Raw genomic sequence first — 27535 nt, 5'->3', positions numbered from 1 at the left:
AACATGACTGATCCACACGGCTCCAGAACATAACGCTGCTGTGAATCATGCCTGATTCACAAGGCTCAATAAAGTAATATTGCTGTGGATCACCGGTGATTCACATGGGAGTTAACGTGCCCGGGAAAAAGGTTCCTGGACTGTATTTAAATTCATGCACAAAAAAGGTTCCTGGACCGGAATTTAATTTATTTCAAATTCCTGGACCTTTATCAACCCTGCTTGAAATCAAATTTAAACGAACAATCGAATGAAACAGATAAGCGACGTCACTTAGGTCAAGCAATCCTCAACGTTCCTTTACGAAATGTACTGAATGTATATTTTAAAAATGGAGTCATGAAGGAAAGAACAATTTCCGGACCACCTTGGATCGGGAAGAATTGACTTCAATTGGCATTTGAAATGGCCTTCGGACAGAGGAGAGCTACTGCCTTTGTTCGACAGAGGCGTCCTTTTTGTGCCAGCGTAATGCCTTTGCCCCCACGTGCTTCGGATTGCTAGTCAAAGTGACGTCACACAATCTCTCAAACGCCATTTTGGTCGCCCCGCCCACGCCGAGGAGCCCATGGGCATTTCCCACGCCCTCACACAGAGAAGCAGTCACCGTGGGCTGTTCGGAGGACATTGCAGACATTTGAATAACCTTACCGATTGAAATTGCTGCAGAGGATCATTGCAAGTAGTGCCAACTCATGGTTGTTAGCTCTCGACTTAAATCTACGGGTTCGAATCCAGGCCTGGGCATGGATGTTTGTGAGTTTCCATTCATCAATTTCATCATATCATCACTCATCCCCATCTTCGAAATGAGAGGAAAAACCGTGGTTATATCACAGATAAAGATATATATATATATATATATATATATATATATATATATGTGTATGTATATATATATACCTAGGTGTATATATATATATTTATCTGTGGTTATATCCTAGGGGCCGCTAGTCCAGGGAGCCGCACAACAATGAGACACTGACTGAAAGGGCAAATGTGACAATGACAATAGACTTCTGATAATGGGCTCATTCCATTCTAAATCAACCAGTAAACAATTAATTTTGAACCTTCATCTTTTACAATATTACGATTTTTGGTTCATGAAATTCATAGAGACTACTAAAACTGAAATTTTTCAAAATTTTTGGACATACCGTTTTCCCGGAATTTAGTATTGAATTTTTTTTTAAAAAACCGAAATTTTCCCTCAATCATGGTTCACATAAATGCAAATATCTCGGTACGTGTTTCAGCTGGAAAGTTCATCTTGGGCTCATTTTAAAGCTATTTTACATGTCTTTCTTATGATCCGCAACACCGTGTGTGTGTGTATGTGTAAAAGGTAAAGGTAAAAGTGAAGCTAGCCAGTGAACACTCTCAATCTCGGCCAATTGTACAGGTGATGTGATGAGCACCACGCTCACCGTACTCCCCAGTGTTGCCTCAAGATATCCATTTATTAGGTGCACCGCTCCGTGCAGGACATTGCTGGAAGAATACACGCCTGAACTCATCCATCCCGGTAATCGAAGTCTGGGCTCCCGGAGAAATTTTACTAAAAATATGTAATTACACAAAATGTACCCTAAGCTCACATTTTTCACTAGCTTGGGGTCTCATTGTACAGAGCCATAACGTGAGCTACCACGTCATACTTTCAGTAAAAATGTACTTTGTTTAAAGCACGTGTATTTCAAGAGACATCCTGAGTTACATAAACTGATCAGTTATAACGCCGTGTTGTTGTATTATGCAACCAGGTGGCTGTACGTTTTCATCTCAATCATAACCGTTTCCAACGTGTTTCAGAATGAACGCTGTAATTTACTGATAAATCGTGACTCTGGATGAACTCTCAACAGCCACAATTATGTGTCGTTCAAGGTAGTTTGAAGATTTTTACTCTCACACTTGTACCGACATTCCAGCATCTCGTAAGAGATTCCCACGATTAGAAGGTTTTAAAAGAGATGTTTCTACAAATATTTATCCATTTTAATCTCGTCGTTTTTTTATATTTTTTTTTTAATTACAATTTTCAATTCCAACGTCTTATATACATTCAGTATTCGTTCTTCCACTTGTGATATTTTATAATTATACTAGACATAAAGAATCTATCATTTTCATACAGCTTTGAGAACAATCGTGAACATAATAATGGGCGATATTCTGTTTAGGATCTACAGAAAATACATCAAAGCTGGTTAAAATGCAAAAGTTTTGTCCACTTTGTTTACGTGTCATCATAAGATAGAAACATTTGAAGTGCGAGAAAATAAATGACTTGAAAGAAGGTGCAGAGATTTAGACAAATGAAGATTGATTGATTTATTGATTTGTTTTATTTTACTTCGCTTTTTATTTGCTACTTTTGGCTAATTTGCGAAGATGGGGATGAGTGATAATATGATGAAATTGATGAATGGACACTTATCCATGCCCAGGCCGGGATTCGAACCCGGGACTCCTGGCGTCGTAGCGCTTTGTGCTAACCACTCCGCCAGGGAGGCCGGCTAGACAAAGGAAGATAAATAATTTTCACACACATACACGATGAGAGAGAGGGAGAGAAATATGTGGTGCAGTGGAAGAGTGAATTGAAGGTAAAGAAAAAGTTGTAAAGACATGTGTTGTAACCCAGCCTGGCATGAAACCCAAGTTTCATTGCTCTATCACTTTATTTCGCTTTTTCACGGCATTAATCCGGTTATTTATTGACCGTACCAAATATCATCACTCATCCTCATCGTTGCGATTAGCCAAAAGTGCAAGAAAAGTGATACAGAAAAACAAAAATCAAATCAGATCAACTCTCAACAATGATTTTGGTCCTATGCTGCTTGCCGTAGCAGTTCCGCTGATAAACAACAATCAAATAATATATAAATTTTTCATTGTCAGGAGTATCTAGAATCCACAGCCACACCATCATCAACTGTGTTGAGTTGCATCTGAACTAATGCTGCACACATTCGAACATGAATGCTTGATTCTTCACTTTCGTTACAGCGCCTTGAATAACGTAGTGTGGAAAACGACCCAAGAAACTTGTTCCCGAGACGGATGAGGACATAGATGGCAGTATGATCAGTATCGGTGCTAATTTTCTTATGAAAGTAATGCGGCTTTGTTAGTTTTTGGAATATATTATGTAGATTTGTGTCTTGAAAGGCGGTACGTGCATTGACGGAAACAGTTATATTTGTGGAGTGATTTGCAGTCACGAAATGGCATTAATTTGGAAAGAAAAGTGAAATAAAATGAGTGCGTAACACAAGAAGAAACATCGCAATGTGATTCCGGACGTCAGGTCATGGACTGTGTATTAGAGTTTATTTTTCTATGTTATTGGAATATGAATAGTATCCTGAGAGATATTTCATAACGAGGCGACAAACCACAAGTGTCGCTTGAAAGCGAGCAGCCGGTAATCAATCCAGCCTTTCGAACCGTAGGGACACAAGCTCTGACTGCACCGTTTCCTCAAGAAGATTTTAGACCAAAGCAACACGTGACAAACGATACGAGGATTTCACACCAAAGCGACACGGGTCCTTCGGTCCAAGGCAACTTTCATACCGAAGCGAGACGCGACACATGTCGCTTGGAAACGAGCCAATCAAGAGCAACATTTCACATTGTAAAGGCATGACGGGCAGCACAGGCCAGCGTTCGGTTGGTGAAATCCTCAAGCGATAAGTGTCGCGTGCCGCTTTAGTGCGCAATATCCCTAAAGCAAGACACTCATTGCATCGCGCATGCGCGAACAACAAACCACGTCAACACGTTGCAAGCTATTGAGGAAATGGCCCAGTTTGAGCGACACACAAGCGACAAAGCGACACGTGTGGCTTATCGTGTCGCCTAGATCTGTTGTTCGCACAATTAGCAGCAAACGTTGGCTAATAGACTGAAGTGCCGCTTCAAGGCTGTCGCTTGTCACTTAGTTGGGAACTCCTCCTGTAGCGCGTGGCTTCGGTCTGAGCACCCTTCCTTTAAGGAGCTTTCCGACCGAAGTAACAAGTTGCATGCGAATACGACATATGAACGTGTCGTTTGCTGTTTCGACCCTCATGAGCAATGAATGCTATTTTACTGTCTGGAAGTGTCTGTGTCACTAGTCACATCAGTGTAAACATCCCGTGTAGCTTGTCCCATTGGTCTGAAAGTTTCCTTACACTCATGTCGATGGCATTAAGGACGTTTTGCGGGTTTCCCCTTGTCGTTTCATGCAATCATCATCATTGCCGCGATTAATTTAAAGCGGAAGAAAAGAGACAGTAAATATAAAAAATATAAATGCTCCAGTGTGTATATCTTTGAAAGAAATGATGATGATGAATAATTATGAACCTAATTCATACACAAAAATTTAGTTACCAAGAGCATTCCACGCGTATTTTTTCTCCCGTATTATTAATGAAAGCATAACGATAACAGGACGTGGTCGACTGTATAGAATGTTCGTTAATATCTTCCCGACCACTGTACTAAATATCATATCAATTATCACATTCATAGAAATGCTTCATGTAAAAGAATCAGACGTTGCAGCGAAAACTCTATTTACTTCCATTATACGCAGACGAATACCATGCACCGAGAACAACACCAGCGCCTCTAGCGGATCATTTTCGAGTGGAACCAGCCAGAGAGCCCAGAACCGTGCCGTTTTCCACACTACCTTATTCAAGGCGCTGTTTTCGTGCTGAGCAAAATGTCCGTGTCCGTGGAACTGTTTATTATCTAGGTTCCCCTCCCGTGTGCGGAAAGGTCCGTACGCGTAAGTGTCATATACAGTAAAGATAATGCCCATGTAGACAGAGAGAGAGGATAAAGGAAAGGGAAGATTGATAAAAAGGACAGCAGGGAGAGAGACAGAGAATAGAAATAAAGAAGCGCTGTGGAGAGAGAATGACGGAAGTAAAAGAAGAATAAAAATGCAAGGAGAGAGTAAGAAAGGAAGAGAAAAAAGATAGGAGAAATGACACAAAGTAAAGAGAGGGAGAACAAGAAAAAAGGGAACAGAAAACAGAAGAGGAAATCATAGAAAAAGAAATCAACAAGAGGTATAGAAGAAGTAGAAGCAAACAAAAACTAAGAAAACAAACCAGAGAACTACAAACTAAATACAAGAAAAGAATTACAAATAAAAGGGAAAGGATACAATAAATGGGCATTCTTTTCTTATCGCAGGGAATTTGAACCTGTCTACTGCGTCAAGTAGAGAGAGATACATGTACATAGGGTCTATACATTGCGAGAAAGCGCCACCACGGGATTAAAGAAGCCGGCAAATATCAGAAATAAACTACAGAGAGTGAGAAGTGTGTCTATTCCGGACAATGTGAATCGGAGAGAGGGCAAGTGGAAGCCATGTTATCTAGATACGCTGGCCTATATCCTGTCCAAGCTAATTCTGGAGCAAGGTGGCGCATAGTGTGAGAGAAGTGGGGGAAATCGAGTGGACAGAGCGAAGCAGAACACGCTTTCCCCCTGCACGCAATCCCGTTCCCTCTTACGTGTTCATTGGTGGAGTCGTCTCGCATCACTACTTGCGCAGAGACTTCTTGTATTTTTACCTGTTCCAGAGATAGTTGGGACAGAGTGTAGTATTCTTGTGATCGTTGTTTACAAAGAGGGTGGTTAGCACGCTACAACGGCAGGGGTCCTGGGTTCGAAATCACGGCCTGGGCATGGATGTTTGTGAATGTGCGTTCATCAATTCCATTACATCATCACTCATCCCCATCTTCGCAAATTAGCCCAAAGTTGCACAAAAAGCGAAATAAAATAAAGCACATCAGAATCAAATAAAAAATCTATGTTCATCCAGAGTCGAACCCTAGGCAGCATACGTTCATTACGAAAAGAAACGAAATGATGTATGTCATGTGACAAATGTTTACTAAACTGAACAAGAGATGTCGCAGATTCAGCAGATTTGTTATTACATTGTTTTCCATCTATTTGAACATATTTTGTAATAAAGAGGTAATAAATAAGTAAATATTTATACACGATTCCTAAATTAATTTATTAATTTTCTTAATATTCGTAATTTTTGCTGTAGTGTTTTAGATAATTATGGGTATCGTAACAACTAACGAACAAAATTATGTAATATACACAAGTCGTTGTAGTGAATCCAATATTGCTTAATGATACGTAAAGCCTCTGTTTCCTAAACGTTTATTTAATAAAACTTTCTTGATCGTCTGCACATCGTACTTGCATTATACGCATTCCTAGTATTACAAGGCATTTCTTAACATTTAATAGTTACGTCGTTTGGTTGATTAATTTGCTTTATTTTACTTCGCCGCCTTTGTGCCTCTTTTGGCTAATTTTCGAAGATGGGGATGATGAAATTAATGAATGAACACTCAAAACAACCTTGACCAGGCCGGGATTCGAACCCCGCATCCCTGCCATCATAGCGCAATGTGCTAACAACTCCGCCACAGAGGCTGGCTTTCGTCTTTCATGTCAGTCAACAGAGGATGACTGTGTGCAGAGGGGCAACCACAAATTTTTGTCTGGGGATAGACCATCGAGAAAACTTGAAAAGTAATAATAATAATAACAATAATTATTATTATCATGCTTATGATTATTGTTTTAAGATAACAATTGAGGGGGTTTGTGCAACAGTGGTCTAACCCTCTCCAACAGGCAAAATGAAATAATACAAAATTCCGTGTTGTTCGAGTGCAAAATTGGTCCAACCTCAAACTACCAATGAGAGGTCAGTATAATAACATCAAAGATGGCTGATGTTCAGTGTGAAAGTGATGTTTCCAGTAAGGAAAAGGAGGAAAATAATGTTGTGTCAAGTATTGTTATTCAGATGCTATAGAGCAAGGTACATATGTGAATATTGTTCAAGGACAAAAGAGTAGGGATAAACACACTCTTGAACTACAACATGTTCAGCTAATACCAACATATTCCAATCCAAGACCAATGAACCCAAAGAAACATAAAGATATTCATGACCTTTTGAAATATAGAATAACAAAGCACCTGGCATTGATTTAATACCAGCTGAGTTAATTAAATGTGGTGGAAATTCATTAATATGTCAAATTCATAAATTAATTTGTTTAATATGGAATAAAGAAGAAATCCCTCAACAGTGGAAAGAATCCATAATTGTTCCTGTGTTTAAAAAAGGTGATAAAATGAACTACAATAATTACCGTGGAATTTCTCTACTCTCAACAACATATAAAATATTATCTAACATTCTTTTAACAAGACTAACCCCATATGCTAATGAAATTATGGGTGATTATCAATGTGGATTTAAACGCAACAGATCAACTACAGATCAAATTTTTCACATCAGACAGACACTTGAAAAAAGTGGGAATATAATCAAAATGTCCATCAGCTATTCATTGATTTCAAAAAAGCATATGATTCGGTCAAAAGAGATAAATTATATAATATATTAGTAGAGTTTGGAATACCTAAGAAGCTTGTTAGTATGATAAAAGTATGCACCAGTGAAACAGAAAGTAAAATTCGTGTGGGTATTAATATGTCTGACAAATTTACAATTCATGATGGGTTAAAACAAGGAGATGCATTATCTCCATTGCTCTTTAATTTTGTCTTAGAATATGCTGTTAGGAAGGTAAACGAAACTAAAGAAGGACTAAAATTAAATGGTGTGACTCAGTTGTTAGCATATGCAGATGATGTAGACTTACTGGGGGATGATGTGAATACAATTAAGAATAATGCTAAAATATTTTTCAAAACTGCTAAAGAGATAGGTTTGGAAGTTAACAAAGAGAAAACTAAATATATGCTTACAGGCCGAAACCAAGTGTTAGGTAATAATCAAAATCTAATTATTGATAACAACTCGTTTGAAACAGTTTCCAAATTCAAATACTTAGGAGTAATATTAACAAATGAAAATTATATTAAAGAGGAAATAAAAAGTAGGCTTAATTCAGGAAATGCATGTTACTTTTCTCTTCATAAATTTTTGTCTTCTCGTTTAATATCTAAGAAACTAAAAGTTAAAATATACAAAACAGTAATTTTGCCTGTAGTATTATATGGGTGTGAAACTTGGTCCCTTACATTGAAAGAGGAACATAAATTGAGAGTATTTGAAAATAGGATCCTTAGGAAAATATTTGGACCTAAAAGGGATGAGGAGACAGGTGAGTGGAGAAGGTTACATAATTTAGAACTACATAATTTGTATTCATGTCCAGACATTATTAGAATAATTAAATCAAGAAGACTTAGGTGGGCAGGCCATGTGGCACGAATGGGAGAGGAAAGAGGAGTTTACAAGATTCTTGTTGGGAAACCTGATGGTAAGAGACCAGTAGGAAGGCCAAGACGAAGATGGAGGGACAACGTTGAGATGGACCTAAGGGAAATCGGTAGGGATGGAAAAGAGTATATAGATCTTGCTCAAGATAGGGAAAGATGGAAGGCCTGTGTTGCTGCAGCCATGAACCTTCGGGTTTAAGAAGGCTAGAGAGTTAGTTAGTTAGAGTCATTCACCATTCATTTTACAATAGTCAAAATAGAACTGATGCAGATGAAAATATAGAACATATGATGGAGGATGATAGTAAAGACATTTTTGACATTCTTGATTATGTGTAGTACTGTGTAATCATGCACAAAACATACTGGAACAGTATGCGAAACTGTTATGCTTTTGCTTGTAATGATACAGTGTATACTCTAAACATTTTATTAATAGAACCACATTGTGTACTATGTAATCACTTTAAATAATATTAAAACTTATAAACAAAATATTAGGATGGAAATATGTTTCTTTGCACTACATTTCTTCAAATATTTTTTTTTTCTTTTTTGTCATGTACAAACACATGTCAGTGTAACAGTGGTCTGACCAAGGGTGTTGCAGGTTCCTCATAAAAATTACAATATATCTAAATCTACTTAACAAAACACTATATATCATTGTAGTTAAGTTAACCAAGCATCATGTCACACACCACTACCAACAAAATTGGGATTTCCAAATTCCAAGAAAACCAAAATTGTATAACTTTAACTTGCAGTTTCTCTATTTTTTAAAAATGTGGCTTAGACCACTGTTGCACTGACCCCCCTCAATTATAAAAAAATAAAATGAAAAGGAAACCAATTGTATTCTAATTATTATTATTATTATTATTATTATGTCCTTGGGGAGACTTTTCTACTCGTCCCGCCAGATGAGTGAATATGCAGTTCAACTTTATTTTTCCAATGGCATTCCTGTCCTTGAATATCTTCTTGATCCGTTTCGTCAGAAATGGCAAAGGGACTTTCTGGTTTGTTGAACTTTATTCAATATATTAAATTCATTTATTTCCCTTTTTGGACGAGCTGACTAGCCAATTCACAATTTCCGTGTATTTAATTTTCTAAAAGGAAACTTCCAGAAGCCTTTTATCCAATTGCATTATTTGATGTTTTTGTAAATATGTTAATATTAACTATTATTAGTTTTAATGAAGCACGTCGTTTCACTAGTCGTTAATCTCGTCGCTGCGCCTTTAAAGATGGCAAGCCTAACTACATCAGACCATGGACGTCCGCAACATTTTCTCCAGGGGTGGGACAAACGAGGCAAATTTTCCCACATAATAGGGTTGTGCCCTCAAAAAACATTGCTTCACTTTGAAGTTATCCTGTTCATAGAACGCCCTTGCAATAACTAACACACATTACTGTGTCTTAAATGAAATTATATTTGTGAAATATGTACTTTATAATTGACTTTCATGTACCGTGAGGTGGGTCGTTGCCCCCCCTCCTTGCTCCCTTTTCCGGACGTCCATGTATCAGACGATTTTTTGCCCTTAATGACTGGACTATTTCTTTGAAAGAAAGCCTAAATATTATAAAACCTCAAGTATATATCCATTGTTTGATTGAATTGAAACTTTACACGGTTTATTTGCTTGACGTATAGCGTCAGTTGAAGACGTGTCCTGGAAACGAATTCAAAGTTGGTAACCTTAATATGCAGTCATGGACACTTCTGGATTGTAGTAATCTCACTGACTTTCCAAATGGGTCGTTACATGCTTAAATAGTAGTTCGGTGCGAATTAAGCTTTTTGCTTTTTAAATTAGCCTTTTCTTTAGTAAAATAATACTAACGGTTGGGCTGCTCTAATTTTATTTGCTTAAATATTGCTTCAGAGATAGTGCAGTCAAAATATACGTAGAAAAATAAAGGAACTAATTCATTACAAGCTGAAATTTGGTATGTAATGTCTATATAGCATTAATAACAACATGCCAAAAGTCGCGCGCAATTACCCGTGAAAACTAGAGTTTGTCCGCCATTTTTCAATATGGCGGACTTAGAGTACGGATGATCACCGGATACTTTTGATATGTTATTATTAATGTTATAAAGAAGCTATGCACCAAATTTCAGCTTCTTGTGAATAATAGTTCCCCTATTTCCTGAAACCGTTCATTTTACTGCCATTTTTCAATATGGCTGACTCAGCGTACGGCTGATCGCCGGTGACCTTTGGTATGTTGTTATTAGTGTTGCAAAGCTTTACCAAATTTCTGCTTGTTATGAATTACTTCCTTTCTTTCGAATAAAAAAATTGTTTATAGTGACTGCACTAAGATTTAATTTAATGGATTTCACGAATTTTAAGTTTCAAATTATGTTCTAATAAACTAACATCCATATAATACAATTACCTGTCGACTCGTTCGTTTTGGTGAGTGTAGACTCACTGAAAGAGAAAGCCATTATCTAACCACCTCTCAGCTTGATCAATTCTTCTATACCACATGAATTAAATTACAAATTACTCTATAGATGGCAGAAGATTTATAATAATTATACATGTATTATAAACGCTCATAAGCAATTACTCTTGAATATAAAAGAAACAAATATTTAATAGGCTTAATTACATTTTACCTTATAAAAATTACTTAGATTTCAAATCTTTAATAAATCAAAGAATAATTTATCAAAATATTCCTTCCATGTACATATTATTAAGATAATTCTTAATTAGACAAGTTTTCTTGTAAAATGTGTATGTTTCTTTCGGTTTTCACGCACACTGTTTGGAAGAGCAAGGGGTCTTGTGAATCTTACTCAACATTAGTAAGCCGCCCTTCGTACTACGACGCTAGCGGTCCCATGTCCGAATCCCTGTTTGCACATGGGTGTTCTTTATGAATGTCCCTTCATCAATTTCATCCTGATCTTCATCTGTTTCTTCTGCTCAACCTCATCTTCGTCAGTAGCCAAAAGTGGCAGAAATGCGAAATAAAATATACCAAATCTTTCATTAATTCTATTTACATAACTACATAAAATATATGATCTGTGTTTGGACTTTTCTTTCACCGTGAAATAATTTCCATACCAAAAAGCGCAATCTCTCATACTGAATTTGAAATTTCGGGGAAATTAACTGTTTGAGATTTTGAAACATGCAATCTTCAGTGGCAGATTTTCTATTGAGCGATGGATGCCTCTTTTAGAACTCTCCCAATATGTTTATTGAAGACAGATTGTTAACTTTATGTATAATTTTAGAGAATGATTGTAATTTTCTTTAGATTTATTTACAATTTATAGCTAGTTTTGCCTTTTTGGTGGAGGCTATCACCTTATTTGATGTCAATGTAGAGGGCGATTATTTCTACATACAGTTACGAGCTAAGGTTCCTGTCGCAGGGCTGGTCCCTGGAGACACAATTGGGGGCGTTAAAACCTTAGTCTTACCGGATTTCACCCTCTGTATTCGAGGGTAGGACCCGTTGACCAACTGGCGACGAGTCAGAGGTAGATCAGTTAAATTAAAGAAACACTAATTGAATATTTAAGTGACTGAATTTATTGTGGCTAGCACTCCAATAGATTATTAAGATGGAGAAGTTAGGGTAGAAGGATTAGCACCATAAAGGGACAGATACTTATCTCCAGATCGCCTGGACGCTGGAACGGTCGGTTGGGCGCTGGTCCCACTGGCTGACCTGAGGCCCTGGTTTGGGCCAACGGCTTGTGAACGGTCCTGTAGACGATTCTTCCCGTCCGGCACTGTGGCGCTCTCGCGACCCGATCTGGATCCTTCACGTGCTTGTTGGCTTCTCCTCCTGAGGCAGGTTGTTAACCCCATTTATAGTGCTCTCGAGAGTTGGTGTGATTGATCGTGGAGATGTCGTCTTCCTTGGTTCTGCAATTATAGAATGAGAAGTTGAGAGATTCGATTAGTGGACGCCCTGTATGGTGTTTTGTACCTGCCTGTCTTAAGGTGCTGTTTATGATTCAAGAGTAGGAAGAGTAGAGTGTTTTTGTATATTAAAATAATTTACGTGTAGCATTGGTAATGTTAATAAATTATTATTATGTGCACTATTAATTTCATGAACGCGTCTCCAAACATGTCTTCCACTGAAGAATAACAAGGCGTCTGTTTTTTTAGAGGGTCGAACTTCCAGCCCCCTCAGCTGGCCGGAGGATTGCTTTGTATTCCCAATGTAGGCATGTTCGGTTGGGTGTTTTTTGTTGATGGAGATACCTTGACATACTGATAGCGGATGAGCGAGCGGTGAATTGTGCTGTGTGAAGTGATTTTTATTTTCCCCTGACACTGTGTTTCTGTAATATGACATGAATGGTGACGTAATATTAGTCAACAGTTTATTCTTTTCTTTCTTTCTATGGAAGCTTGCGGCTACAGTTCTGAAGAAGTGACTTGTGTTTTTCTTTCGAGCGAGTGAAGATAATTTGAAGTGTGGGATTGCGTTTAATGTTATTTTCAGGTTTATTTTCCAAATATTTCAAAGGAGAATTTACTCAAGTAAAATGTTTCTTTTTGTTCCTATTTTGGCTGTTAGTTCATTAGTTACTAAAGTGTTCGGGAAAATATACTGTTAAAAGGTCGTATTGATAGATGTACGATGCCCTTGAATGGAAGATCGGATGAATGGCTTCTCCATGCGGCAGTTGGGCCACTATGTGGCAGGTTTGGCTGTAACCCAGTCCTGCTGTTTCTGCAACCGATAAGCGAGAGTATCTTGATTGGACAGAAGTTCATCTTTTTGGATTATGATCACATCGACGGTCATGTTTTGTACATCACAAGTATCATGATGTATTATTTGCATTGTTTTTGGGTTTTGAGGGGAATGATGACTTGTTGCGAGAGTGTTGCCTTCTGTTGATTGTGGTTTCATTTCTTGTTTGCTTATTTTAACAGCAACGTTTATGCTTCTCTTCGGTGTGTTTTCTTTTGGTTTGATGTCTGTTTCCTCCTGATCGGGCAAGATTTGGGGTTCTTCGAGGGGTGGATAGTAGCGTTTCAATCGTTCAACTGCTATAACGTCTACATATGTGTTCCCTAGCATTTGCGACTTCCACTTAAACTGTATTTGGAGTCAGTATCTTTGTAATGGAGGCTGGTCCCTTGTATTTACCCGAAAAAGTTTTACTTGCCGGGTATATATCAAAACTTCTTCGCCTACTTTAAAATTCAGTTTTGAAAATTTTGGGTCTTCCCTCGCTTTGTCTGTTTGAAAGCGGCTCAAGAGTTTTCCAGTTGCCAATTTCCCTGCTTCTTCGAGCGCTGTTAGACGATCCTGATTGGATGACTCCGCTGTATTGTTGCTTCCCTTGATGTGAATTACGCCGAAATCGTATTCTGCCAGGGTAATGGCGTATCTGTAGAGCTTTGCCGTAAGAGACTGTGATGTTCTCAAATGCGTCAGCGCGCCGGAGTCTGTCTGAATGTAAAATTTTCTGTATAGGAGGTAGTATCGGAAGCTCTTGATGGTGTGTAGCAGTGCAAGTAATTCAAGTTCCATTGAGTTCCAACTGTCCAACCTCACCAAGACGAGACAACAGTGGGCTGTTTTCCACTTAACGTTTTCATGGCATGATGCTGACATTTTACATGTAGGATAATGTTCACAAGAAACTTGTAGATAGGTTAGATTGACTTCTTCCTATAAACGGAGTTTTAATGCACATTCTACTGTTCTTTTAGGTTATTTAACTTAATCCGGACTTTCGTTAAACCGGTCAACTTATCCTCCCATTAGTCCGGATTAACGAGGTTTTACTGTACTTAGAACCACAAGGTAATAGTTTAGTGTGCTCAATAGTAACATATAAAAATTTGCATATCCAAAAAGTTAAGAAATGAAGTCACAAATGCAAAATGCTTCAAAGTATCTTACAATGTGAAGAGGGTGCATTGACCTATATATAAGTATGCACACATGTGATGTTTTCGCCATTGTAAGTAATATGTTCCTGTTGTAATTTATGGCAATTTGAATGGTAGCTATTGTTATGTAATCCATTAATTATCGATAATGTTCCATTTTCTCTTTTAGGTTGCGACAGCATGTGTCACCTGTGCAGTGAGGAGCGCTCCCCTTCAACCGTACAACCAACCAGTACCTATCCCGGCGGCCTCGGAGACTCATTTCATGGTTCTGAATGCGTTAGATGGTTCCTATCACTTTGGATACGACACAGGTAAAGATCAAACATTCTTATACAATAAATTAAGAATCATAGCACATCCTACACATAGAGCCATCTAACGTGCACCAATTTGGTTTACACATGTGAGATAAAACTAAAAACAATTACAATTAGAAAACACAAAAAACCAACAATCGTGGCGGAAAACAATTGTAAAAATGAAGAAAAGAAGCAAATGTAGAAAAACCGTTTTTGGTGTATTCACATAAAAGCAAATTTGTATGCTCCACAGAAATGTTAATAGCGAATATGGTGTCCTCTGACAGAAATGCATGCCATACAATGATGTAGCATACTTCCGGTAAGAGTATTGAGCTGTTCCTGAGGAATAGCGACCCACTCCTGCAACAACACTCTGCGTAGTTCTGGAGCGGGATCGAGAGGAGATTTCGTCCTGCTATGCGTTGTCTCAGCATATCCCACGCATGTTATGTTGTGTTCAAATGCGGAGAACTCGCATGTAACTTTATGCGCGTATTTTCCCACATTGCCCATAAACAGGAAATCAAGTCTCATTGCACCCCTAAATAGACGAACATATTATTGGACAATCTTATCCCGGTATATCTGGACAATCAAAGACGTGGAGATGTGTACGAGAGCCAATCATAATGCCAGCCAACGCAAGGATCCCCATTAAACAACCAGGATGACCATCCCGTGATGCTCTTGGTTCAACTAACGTTTCCCTCATGGTTACCACAAATCCCTTACTCTTTGCAGTTTAATTAAATGAGTCTTCGCTGCATGCTGCCAGGCGGGACTGGCGTATAGAAATATCGGCCGCACCATCATTTTATATAAATGCAGGCGTGTCTCGAGTGTGAGTGCCATGGACCGGAACATTGGATATATATATCCTATCCTCTGTTTGGCCTTCTTAGTCTGGACATTGATGTGTGGTCCGAAGGTAAGGCGTTTATCAATCAACACCCCCAAGTGTCTAACTTGTTCAGCGCTGGGTACATCTAGCTGAAATAGTTGCAAGCTGGCCTCTTCTTTGGCATTGGATAGACTAAAAACGTCTGAAGTACTCTTTTCTGGATTTATCTTGATTTTCCACCGTTGAGCCCAACGTTCAAAGATCGGCAGGAAAGTTTGCATCTGTTTCTGACACTGAAGCACACGTTTGCCGGTAGCGAATAGTGCAGTGTCGTCTGCGTATGTGGCAATTATCCCTTTATCTGGGGTGGGTACATTTGCAGTATACAAAGAGTAAAGTATCGGAGAAATCACCGATCCTTGAGGTACCCCTGCACGGACCAGTCTTGGCGTCGATTTCTGCCCATTTATGGACGTAATTAAACTTCGGTTAGAGAGAAAGCTGGCTATGACCTTTCTATAGCTGAGTGGAAACCTCATTCGTCGCAGTTTATACAGGAGTCCAGCATGCCAAACTCGATCGAAAGCCTTTTGTACATCTAGAAATAATCCTAATGCTCGGCGCTTCCAATCAAGGCGAATCGCTACATAGTCAACGACGCGAACAAGTTGTTCGTTCGTCCCATGGGAACTGCGAAAACCAAATTGGTGATCTGGAAGCAGATGGTTAGCTTCTATGATCTCATGAAGTCGTCGCTGCATAACTCGTTCAAAAAGCTTGCTAAGATGAGAAAGCAAACTGATGGGACGGTAATAGCTGGCATTTTGTGGATCCTTTCCAGGCTTTGGTAGTACGATGAGTTTTGCCAATTTCCACTGAAGTGGGAAGTAACCAAGCTTCAGGATGTTTGTAAATAACTTCGCCAAAAAGACGTAGCCCTTACGGGACAGATGCTTCAGTGCAGCTGGCGGTATCCCGTCTAAGCCGGCAACAGAGTTGTTTTTCAATTTCCGCGTTGCATTTGCCACCTCGCGAAGCGAGACAGGTGGAACATCCAACAACGGAGGCTGGCGTTGAAGACGTTGGAAAGCAGCATCGACGATCTGTTCTGTAACAGCGTCATGGAGATAATTGTTTGATTGAAACTGATCGTAAAAATGATCGGCTAGAAGCTCAGCCTGCCTCTGAGGATCCATAATTGGACCTGCAGGGCTATTAATGGCCGTCATAGTAGGCTGTTGACGTTGATTTAAGTTACGAGCAATCTTCCAAAATGTAGGATCAAGCTCTGTCAGTTGGCCAAGTTTGCGATCCCATTGGTGGATTCGTTCACGGTGTAAGTATTGATGAAGGTTACGCTGAAGGAGCATCCAGTCTTCCCGGTGGATGGGCGATCTGGAGCGATGCCATCGTCGGCGAGCCCAACGCACAAGTCGTGTTAATATGTACAAAACTGGAGTAGCCTTAGTAGAGAGTGGATCTCTGGTGAATGTCGTGGATTGGCGCCAGGAATCTGCGATGACGTTGGTGAAGATAGTAACACCCCTGTCGATGTCTGCAGATGATGACAACGGAATAGTTAGGTCAACGGAATTGTGGACACGAGCGGTAAAGAGAGTCCAATCAGTAATAGCTTCTCGTAAGGTGCAGAACTGATGTTGATATAAACCGTATCCGATGGAAGCACCGACAAGGAGATGATCGGAATCGAGGTCCCAAGTTACAAATGGCATACTGCTGAGGCCGACATCTTAGGTCAGGATGACATCTAGCACATCGGGGCGACTTCCATTGCGTGGATAATGCGTCGGTTCGTGAGGAGCAGAGATGGAAAAAGCCAGCTGATCCATTATACCAGCCAAAACGTTCCCGGCTGTGTTGGAGGTGATAGAATGCCAGTCACCGTGTTTGGCGTTCAAATCGCCCCCCAGTACAATTCTATCGCCAAGTGTTTCTAGTGCAAGGAAATCGTTGGTGGCCAGAACTTCTTGTGGAGGCTTATATGCTGAAATGACAACTAGGTCTTCATTTGGTGCATGGAGCTTCACCGCCAAGGCTTCCAACGAAGCTAAAGGTGGAACTGGTATCTTGATAGCAGTGAGGCCACGTTTAACAAGTATTAGCAGACCTCCCTTGCGACGACCAATACGATCTTCTCGGAATATTTTGTATTTGGGAACTGTCCATGTGATATGAGGTTTAAGATGAGACTCATTGATAAGAGCGACATCTATATTCCGTGAGTATAAATAATGTTGAAGCAATGAGGTCTGTTTTTCGATGCCATTTGCATTAAAAACAAGCAGATTTATCTGACGTAGAAGTCCGTTGCGATTAAAACCACCCATCACTTTGCATTTCAATGAGTGTTTGCAGAACAATCGTGACATAGTTCATGCTGGTTGTAGCGCGTGACATTCGCTGGAGTCCTCTATTAATGTGCTTCAATATCTTATCGATGTGCATTTTATTAACCATATCCAGTAGAGATTTGAGTATGGAACCCACATCTTCTTCGTTCTCTTCATTAGCCTTAGGACGTTGTCGTCTGTTGTCTGCCACACTACTCACGGTATTTGCATGGCTGGTGTCATCCTGAGAGGAGATTACGGCTGGAGTGGTCAAGGACTCTGTGTTCGCATTCGACGCGCGTGTAGACTGTGTCGGTTGTACTGTTTGCCGTTTCGCCATGGCGGTGAAGTATCGGCAACCACGGTAATTTGCCGGGTGATTTTCCTTACAATTACAGCAGACTGCGGGTGTTTCTCTGTCCTTCTTTGGACAATCTGCGGTAAGGTGGTCACTTCCACATTTCACACAACGTGGTCGACCTGCACAGGTACTTTGGGTGTGGCCCAGGCGCTGACATCGGTGGCATTGTAGGATGCTGGGTGGTCGATATGCCAGAATCTTGATCCGATAATAGGAAAGGTACTCTTCTGTATAGATGTCAGCAGACTTTTCGTTCCTGCGAAGTGTGACCAGATACAGAGGTATTTGCTTCCGGACGTGAGTTTTTCGGTCCCTCTGCGTCATGCGTTGTACATTTTGCACATCGTAGCCTTTATTTGTCAACTCCGCAAACAAAGTATCATAGGGCACGTCGATAGGCAATTGCCTGATTACGACCTTCAGAGGACGATTTTGTCGAACCGGTGCACTTGCAAATTCAATCTTCTTGGTGGTGAGGTTGCGTTCGAGAGATTCGAAGTCAGCAGTTGTCTGACAGTGAACTCGGATACTGCTAGCTGTATATCGAATTCGCGGTTCGGATTTCAGAATATTCTGCAGCGTAGCCACAAATGTGTGCGGGGACGATACATTGTAAATGAATATCGGAGGTATCTTGCGATTGGACGAAGATGTTTCACCCGCGAATTCAATTCCATCTTGATGTCCGTTGGTGGCAGATGTTCCTGCCATAGAATCAGAGTCCTTGGTATAAGTCTGAAGAAGCTGATATGCGTTGGACACTGGCACTGAGGCAGCAAGCGGCACAGATTTACTAGGCTTCGCAGCTTTCCTTGGATTCACTAAATGAAAACCATCGGAGTTGGTATCTTGGTCTGCACTGGAAGTCGACTGTTGACGTTCTCTCTTGCGAGATTCTTCAATATCCAGCCTACTCACCGGTCTGGGGTTCAGGCCACCACGAAAACCACCTCTTGGGTAGGGATGATGCCGAGGGATGGCGCCGATATTTCTGGATTTCAGATCTTGGAAATGTGGAGTCATCTGGGCTGCTGGCGTGCCATCCTGGTTGGCAGTCTCTGTTGATAAGTTCTCTTCCATCTCGACCTCTTCTGACCAGTCGCGTCTTCCTTCGGTACCCATGGCTGAAGAGGTGAACAACACACCGGAAGGAATGCGGTTATCTAATGAAATCTTCTGCTTGTCCGACATCTAGGCACAGGTTCCACAACTAGGCTACGTCTTCCGTAATCCCCTGGCGTGGCTTGGTATGCACCACACCAGGGACTCCCTCCTTGGATGATCGATCCTAGGGCCACACTCAGTCTTGTTTTATAGCATTGGGAGCCCCGATCGCAGCGTAAGCATGTGGCGATTCTAGGAACTACTTAGATTTACTATGGTTGCGCTGACCACCTGCGCACAGTAATAACTACTACCGAGGCGCCTCTAGTGGCTTGCATATGAACTCGGTGCTTAAGGTATATTGAATGCAACCAAAGTTACTAACTTAGGGTATTAATTAACATACAGATCAGAAGTGCCATTACAAAATCAACTAATGAAAATACAACCTTGATAACTTATAAACGTACAAACCAGGCTGACAGCCGGGGACGTTACAACAAGTGCAGGAATTTTGTACTAACTTTGTACAATTTTGTACACAAAATAAAAAAATTACTTTTAGTAGCCTACCAGTTTGATTTTGATTTTTCTAAGTTATTTGATTTGTACAAAATTGATTTGGTGTACAAAATTAGTACAAAATTCCTTTAATGTTTTATTTTGATTTCATGAATGTGGTACTACAAGTAAATGGAACTTAAGTGTAGAGTAGCCGAACGAGAACAAGTCTCTGAGCAAGTAGTGACGCGAGACAGCGCCATCAAATGAACAGTAAGAGGAACGGGATTGCGTAATGGGCGACTGGAGTTACCCGCTTTCCCTGCTTCGCTCTGGCTTTCACCACTCGATTTCCCTCCTTCTCAGCCGCTATGCGCTGCCTTGCTCTATAGATAGTTGGGACAGGGTTTTAAGAGTCATATCAGTGAAAGGGCCTCCCCGATGGCGTAGTGGGAACGTCGTCTCCTTGTAATCAAGGGATACCGGGTTCGATACCTTGTGGAAGCACATTGCACAGCGGTTCGGATCTCACTTTAAACTGTAGGCCGAGTCCCGATTAGCCTATCTATGCATAAAGTTGACTTAAAACAACAACTCAATCAATCGATATATCATTTCAGTGAACATATTAGAAAATTGCCTGGCTCCTCTGTAAGCCAGCCGCGGGGCACACTTTTGGAACCTCTGTTCTATGCATTCTGTGTGGTATGCAGCCATCCTTCCTCAGGTATAGACTTTGTTGCAGTTTAATGGCAAGTGCCAATGCCACCACTTCTTATAAACCTTGCACTCCTACTGTTTATTAAGAACATACATAAACTCTTGATTTGAAAAACACATAAGTACGAGGGTAAGTCAGTAAGTAGGTCACAAATGTTTATTAAAATAATACTAAGTGACGACATAATTAATTTTATTTACTATTTAACCCCATACTTTTGTTATACTGAGTGGTTTTATGTATCTTTAATATTTAAATAAAATCTTTTAGACGAGAATCAGGTTTTCTTGCTCCTGTTCGAGCTGCTCCGGCGCCACCCAGCGTCGTATACAGTGGATATCTGGAGGAAACTCTGTAAAGGCAGCCAGGACGTGGTGGTGATCACATCGCCCCCCCCCCCCTTCGGCCGTGATCAACAAAATGTGGGGGGACCTCACTCCACACAGGATATCACTTTACTACGCGTTTATTGCAATTCCCATGAATATATCGGTGAGGTTTATACGTGGGCTGTTCAAGAAAAGACCGGACTTTTGCAATACAATTTTATTACCGCAATTACAACATTACACGGGCTTGTCCCCTTCAAAGTACTCCCTCATGCTTGCAATGCAGTGCTCCTAACATTTCTGCCACTGTTCGGACACCTCCTGGAACGCGTTTTGGGGGATAGCTCTCATCGGTGTTGTGTTATGCTGAATTGCGTATACACTTTCAAAAACGACGTCCTTTCAAGTTTTTCTCTTTCAACTAGGTAAACAGAGAAAAATCCGCAGTGGCCAAGTCTGGAGAGTAAGGTGGGTAAGGCACGACGGTTATCACATGAGCAATCAAAAAGTGGCCGACAAGCAGTTCCAAAGGCTTGCTGAAGCATTTACCGAGTTTCACTTCAAGATTTCCCAAGTTTAAAGCAATATTTCACACAAACACGCTGCTTCGACTGGTCCTTCATCTTCACTGCTGTGAAGCGAACGCGACGAGAGTTTACTGCACGGGCTCTAACCCGACTGCTGGTGAACGTAGCGTGATGCGGCGGGCAAGCGACAGTGTGTTTCTGAAGGTTGCCGCTAGAGAATGCCACCTGCCGGAACTCGCTACGAACAATGGTTTGCGCTAAAAATCCGAGATTAATTTTTAAATTTTGGATAATTTCCTTGAAGCAGCAATTCGGATGAAAATATGGAGAATTCTTATTGAATGTGTGAGGATTATATCTGCCTACTTTATAAATAAAATCTCATGGGCTAGTACTTTTAGATTTTTCTACCGTTAGAAAAAGCCCCGAAAATAATTTTTATTTTTGGTAATAATTTTGGATTATTACTTCGACCAACAATTCGCATGCATTTATGGACAAGCTGTTGTGATATGTGTGAGGATTATATCTGTTTAATTCTGAAATCAAATCTTATAGGCTAGTAGTTTATATTGAGTCACTTTTCGATTTTTATAATAATAATGATTTATATAAAATTTTGGATTATTACTTAAAAACATCAATTCACAGAAACTTATGGACAAAATATTATTGAGTGAGTGAGGTTTATATTTATTTAATTAAAAAAACTCTTCTAGATGAGTATATTAAGTCGCTTTTTTATTTTTAACCGTTATGGAAAACCTACACATTTATTTAACGGGAGAGGAACGGGACTGCGTGGAGGGGAAAGCGAGTGGTTGTTAGCCCTCGCAAGAGCGTGTACTCCTTCACTCTTCTCACTCGATTTTCTTACCTTCTCTGACGCTATACGCTGCCGTGCTTCACAGATAGCTGGGATAGGGTATGCGTAAAAGTATCAAATGAAAAAATGAAGCACAGCAAGAATCTATGATAAAGCTTGACGGCCACTGAGACGAGGCGAAAAATTGAAATATCCGGCAACACAACTTCTGTTGTCAGCTGCTATTGAAGTCAAATGACGTAACGACCACTACAGGGAAAGGGCGGAACGGAACAAGAATTTCTGTGTCAGAAGTCTGCAGATTATCTTAAAGGTTATGGCCCACTGTCTGTTGCCTTCTGTTGCCGCGTTTCCGGTGTCACAGTGGGTGTCAAGTTTAAGATACGTCTGTCTTTACGGCAGAATTATCTATCTGCTAGTTTTTTCTCAATTGACAAAATTGATAGAGCGCTTAAACTCTCGTTAAAATTGCATTAGGAAGGTAACACTTGATTTGCCGCAAGTTGGAAAATGTTCTACAAAATAATTTACTTTGTACTTTCATTTTTCACTTCCACGTCTTCAGAAACTAAACAATGATCTCCACTGATTCGGCTCCTGTTCAAATGACGATAAGTCAGAAACAATAAACGAGCTCTCTCACATATGAAACCATTTTTCGCAACCATTTCATACTTCAATAATTCCTCCTATCCCATTGGCGGAGTAGCACAGCGCACTACGACGCCAGGGTCCCGGGTTCGAATACCGATCTGAACATCGGTGTTCTTTATGAATGGCCAGTCATCAATTTCGTTATATCATCATCATTGGCGTACGCAGGGTGTGTGGTGGGGGGGGGCTGCAGGTCCTCCTGAAATGTAGAGAAAATAGGTATTTTCATGTGAAAGCATAAAAACCTCGGGAAGGAAAAAGGTACGCACTATCTAGGCCCATAGCCAAATTGAACGCACTGTATAGACACACACGCATAGCTATCCATGAATCGAATGATATATTTTTTCTGTATTTTCGTACATTTCGCTTTCCCATAGCGAAAAATAAAATTTTAAAAATATATTTTTTGATATTTTATGGAGAGATATAGAAATCGGAGGGGGACGTAGTCTAAAATGCTCCTTGACTGCATTGTATTATTAATGATATTCCTGATATACACCCCGACTACTGTGTCTATTTTGGTAAAAATTTGTGCCTCTTAAAGACACGAAATTTTAAAAAAAATTAAAATAAATAAATAATTGAATTCTAATATCTTAATAATTACTTTCTGGGTTTTCGTAACGGTACAAATTATTTTTTTTTATAATTAAACAGATAAAAACCTCTCACTTATCGATAATATATTATCCGTATTCTTCTGCGAATTGTAGGGTCTCCCCGATGCCGCAAATGTAGCGTAGTTGCCTTGTAATCAATGAGTCCCGGGTTCAATACCCCGCAGAGATACATAGTTGTTCGGGATACATAGCCTAGGTTCTGTCCCGATTGGCCTTACTGTGCATAAAGCGAGCTTAAAACACAAACACAATAATTCGAGCCTTAGCGAAATATAAAAAATATTTACAAAGGTTACCGTAATGGTGCAAAAATACAGAAGTTACTAAATATACTGATACAAGAGATATTATTTTAATTGAGTTGGTGATCAAATAACACAGAACAGCATGCTGCTCTTCTATCGTACATTCCCCAAGCATGGTAGACATTTTCGAAGTGAGCTGCCCTTGCGTGCATCTAGTATCCAGCGATTGATAACCGAATGTCATGAAGGTGGATTGTGCTGCCATCTAGTGACACTTTTATAAACTACTCACTATTAATTTGCATCAGTTTGTGATCTATTTACTGACTTACCTTCATACTTAGAGTTATACACTAGGGTGGTTGGCAAACATGTGGACAAATTGAAAAATGCTTTGCACTAGATCGTGACTTTTCGCTTTGATACACACTCGAGAAAAAATATTTATACCGATTTTAAGTTGACATGGTTAGGGGTAGCTGAAGGAAAATTTCGTAAGTTTATTTATATCTTTACATGTTTTCTTTCTCTCTCGGTTGTGTCACGTCCCTGTTCTACCTCGTGTTAACCACAACGATAACAAGAAGACAAATGACGAAACGGATTGTCGAGTATGCACACCAGGAGTTAAATGATTCACACACGTAGGTACTTGATAATATAAAGATTAACACGAGGATGCAAAATAACAACGATTTAATACTAAACTTACAATAACCATTTCTAAGAAGGCTGAACGCACAATCTCGTAAACAACTTTGCAAACTATTGAATATCGATTCAGATATTATGCACACTTAACATTCCCCCTATTCCTTATATGACTTAGTTATATTTCAGTCTATCAGGCGGTTTTCTCTGTCCAAAGGACCTCCTACACTGATGCTACTGTTGTCGCTGATGTGGGCTGCAGGAATCATCTAAATATGATGTAGACGGTTTGTCTTCCGGCGTAGAAGCTTCCGGCGCCACAGAACCACTGCCATTACTTCCACGTTTTTCTGTAATGAATAAGTATTCATCGCAGAAAACTGATCCGCCGTCTTGATCTGTATCTGGTCCATGAATTCGTTCATCATTATCCTCCTCCTTCTTCTGACTTCCAAAATGATATCTATCTTTCTTGTCTTGTATCCACTTCAACTGATCTTCATGCACGACCCGGTTTCTACCTTGAACATTCACCAGCCATATGAGTCGTGTCTTGATACACTTCCAACGATGGCCTAAGTTGAGATAGATTAATGTGACAATCAGGCAATAAATGCTTAATCCATTGTCTTCCCATGAGTGGATATTTTAAATTACATGCGACTACATATAAGTCTAGTATTTTATCTACATGTTCATAACGAACTCTTACAGCAACCTTTCCTACTAACGGCAAAGTCATATTGCTAGCACATCGTAAAACACAGTCAGCTTCCAGATATTGCAAACCATGCAGTTGACTGTCACAAAATGTTTTACTTGCAATCGAAACTTGTGAACCTGTATCTTTTTCAAAGTTCAACATTGAGAGCAATTACATATTCGGACGAAGAAATAAACTTACTAGTAGCTTTATCACAATGAGCTATTTTCATAGGTAATGAAGAATGGTCAGATTTAAGATATGGTTGCGACGAAACTGAACTTTCATTACAGTGGGACAAACTATACTCAATCGATCTTTCTTGCATAAATATACTTTCTCCATTTACTTCCATAGTAATCATTCCAACCCATAATTCATTTACACCGAACACCTCACTGTCCATATCAGAAGAAACAGGTTCAACAACCTGTACAGCGTTAGCCTTGTACTTGCTATAAGGTTTAGTACTATTAGTTTTTTTATTGCGCTGTAACTTGAAACACTGGGAAACATCGTGACCGAATTTCTTACAGTATCTGCACTGCTTGAAATATTGTTGCTTTCTTTCACGTTCATTTTTACTTCCCTCATTATCCGATTGATTTTGTCTGAACCTAAGATTGGATCCACCTGACACAGTATTTTGGAATTTCCAGCTATCCTTGTTTTGGATTAGAATTGGCACCGGAGTTCAAATGGGTATCGCCCTTGGACTTATATACCTTTGCGTTCTTAGTGTTCACAAAATTTACATTGGACTGGACGTAATACTCCTTCATATCTGCTTCTATTTTTTCCATCTGCTTAGTTACCTCAAAAGGTTTGTGAAATTCCATTACATTGTCAGCAATGAGTTTCTTACGAATAGTATTAGATCTGATTCCGCTAATTAGTGAATCAAACAAAGCAATGGAAAGAAACTCACCATAACCACACTGCTCTCCGATCTTTCTTAATCTCCTTACAAAATCTTCTATTTGTTCGTCTTCTTCTTGTACACATTTTCTAAGCTTTAACCTTTGCACAATATAGTTGCTTGATGGACTATAATAAGATTTTAATATTTGTGCAATATCCTGATAGGATTTATCATGAGGCAATGTAGGTGCATATAATTCACGCAGAACTTCATATGGCTTGTTTCCAATGACAGATATTAATCTAGGAACTTTCTTGTCCTCTGGAATAGATTGTGTTTGACAATAATTATCAAAGCGCTCCAAATACGCTACTATCGATCCATCTTGGGGATCATATTTAACAAAACCAGCTACTAAAGCCTTTATACATTTACACTATAACATGAAGCTTAGAAGTGAAACATACTTTTCCTCGATATCTAACTAAATTCTCGTCGCCATGTATAAATCTCTGTCGTGTATGCACACGCAGAGATTAAATGATTCACACACGTAGGTACTTGATAATATAAAGATTAACACGAGGATGTAAAATAACAACGTTTTAATACTAAACTTATAATAACCATTTCTAAAATGGCTGAACACACAATCTCGTAAAGAACTTTACAAATAATTGAATATCGATTCAGATATTATGCACACTTAACACGTGTAACGTGTACCAGTGTCCACGTTACAAATATGTATATAAACTTAATATTTTTCTTTTTGTAACTATAATTCTATATGTTAATGGTTGATTACCAAGTAATGTGGGACACACATCGTATATAAACTATACATCCTGGTGTTAGTTATAAATTCCAAGAGTTTGTTTCTTTCTGCCAGCAAGCTGAGCTGGAAGTTTAGTATCGGTGACAACAATGCAGGAAAGCTAACGCTATTGTGTAAGACTCTACCTTATGAAAACGTTGTCACGGAGAAAAGACGAAAGATTAGGCTGTTTTTCCCACTCTGTATCTTGTCGTGTCCCTTGGCGGACAATAATTAGACTTGTATCATAATAATCCCTCATTCTTTAGCGGCAAGACAGTATTTTCAGAATTTAGTTGCGTTAACGCAAAAGAAAGTTATTCACGCGCAAAACAAAACCTGTATATAAATATTTTTGCTTAACATTTTCACATTGTATATATTTTTTTCTTTCTTTGTTGGCATATCGCGTGGCCGTTGCAGGAAGAGAGGGGAGTTGAAAGAAGCCATACTCCCTGGTCAAATTAAATACTGAGTATAACATTTAAATTTCTATTGCATATTTATTAATCACATAAGGGTAAAAATAATAATAATTTTTGCATGTAACTGTTTATGTTTCTTATTGATATTTAATTAATTAATTAATTTGTAAAATTGGTGTTAAGATATGAGTTTGTAAATCCATCACGGCACCGAGAAATCCTATATAAGCAGCGAAGTTCGGTGACCCGCAGACCGAACCTCAAGCAACAGTTGCAGAGGTAACAGAAGCCAATTCATCGCACTACGCCACTACCACAACTTTAAAACAGGTGGAAGTCAAGGAAACGGCACTTCAACATGAAATTCAAGAAACTTCAACTTCAACTGGCCCGTGGCCTTTTGTATTCGAACATCTGATAAATGCGGAACTCGTATAACCGTCTTATCTTTGAACTCTCGAACTT

General features: G+C 39.5%; 1 protein-coding gene across 1 annotated transcript in view; it reads left to right on the top strand.

Moving 5' to 3' along the window:
- Positions 1–27535, top strand: part of LOC146002049 (cuticle protein 14-like) — a 135130-nt gene that overhangs the window by 83202 nt on the left and 24393 nt on the right. The window contains exon 2 of the mRNA XM_083139762.1: positions 14391–14535. Within this exon, the coding sequence (XP_082995888.1) occupies positions 14391–14535 (145 nt within the window). The remainder of the gene's footprint in view (positions 1–14390; positions 14536–27535) is intronic.

The sequence above is a fragment of the Lepisma saccharinum genome, chromosome 18 (genome assembly GCF_977018435.1).
Source record: "Lepisma saccharinum chromosome 18, izLepSacc3.1, whole genome shotgun sequence".
NCBI classification, from domain to species: domain Eukaryota; kingdom Metazoa; phylum Arthropoda; class Insecta; order Zygentoma; family Lepismatidae; genus Lepisma; species Lepisma saccharinum.
This window is presented reverse-complemented; position numbering and strand designations above follow the sequence as displayed.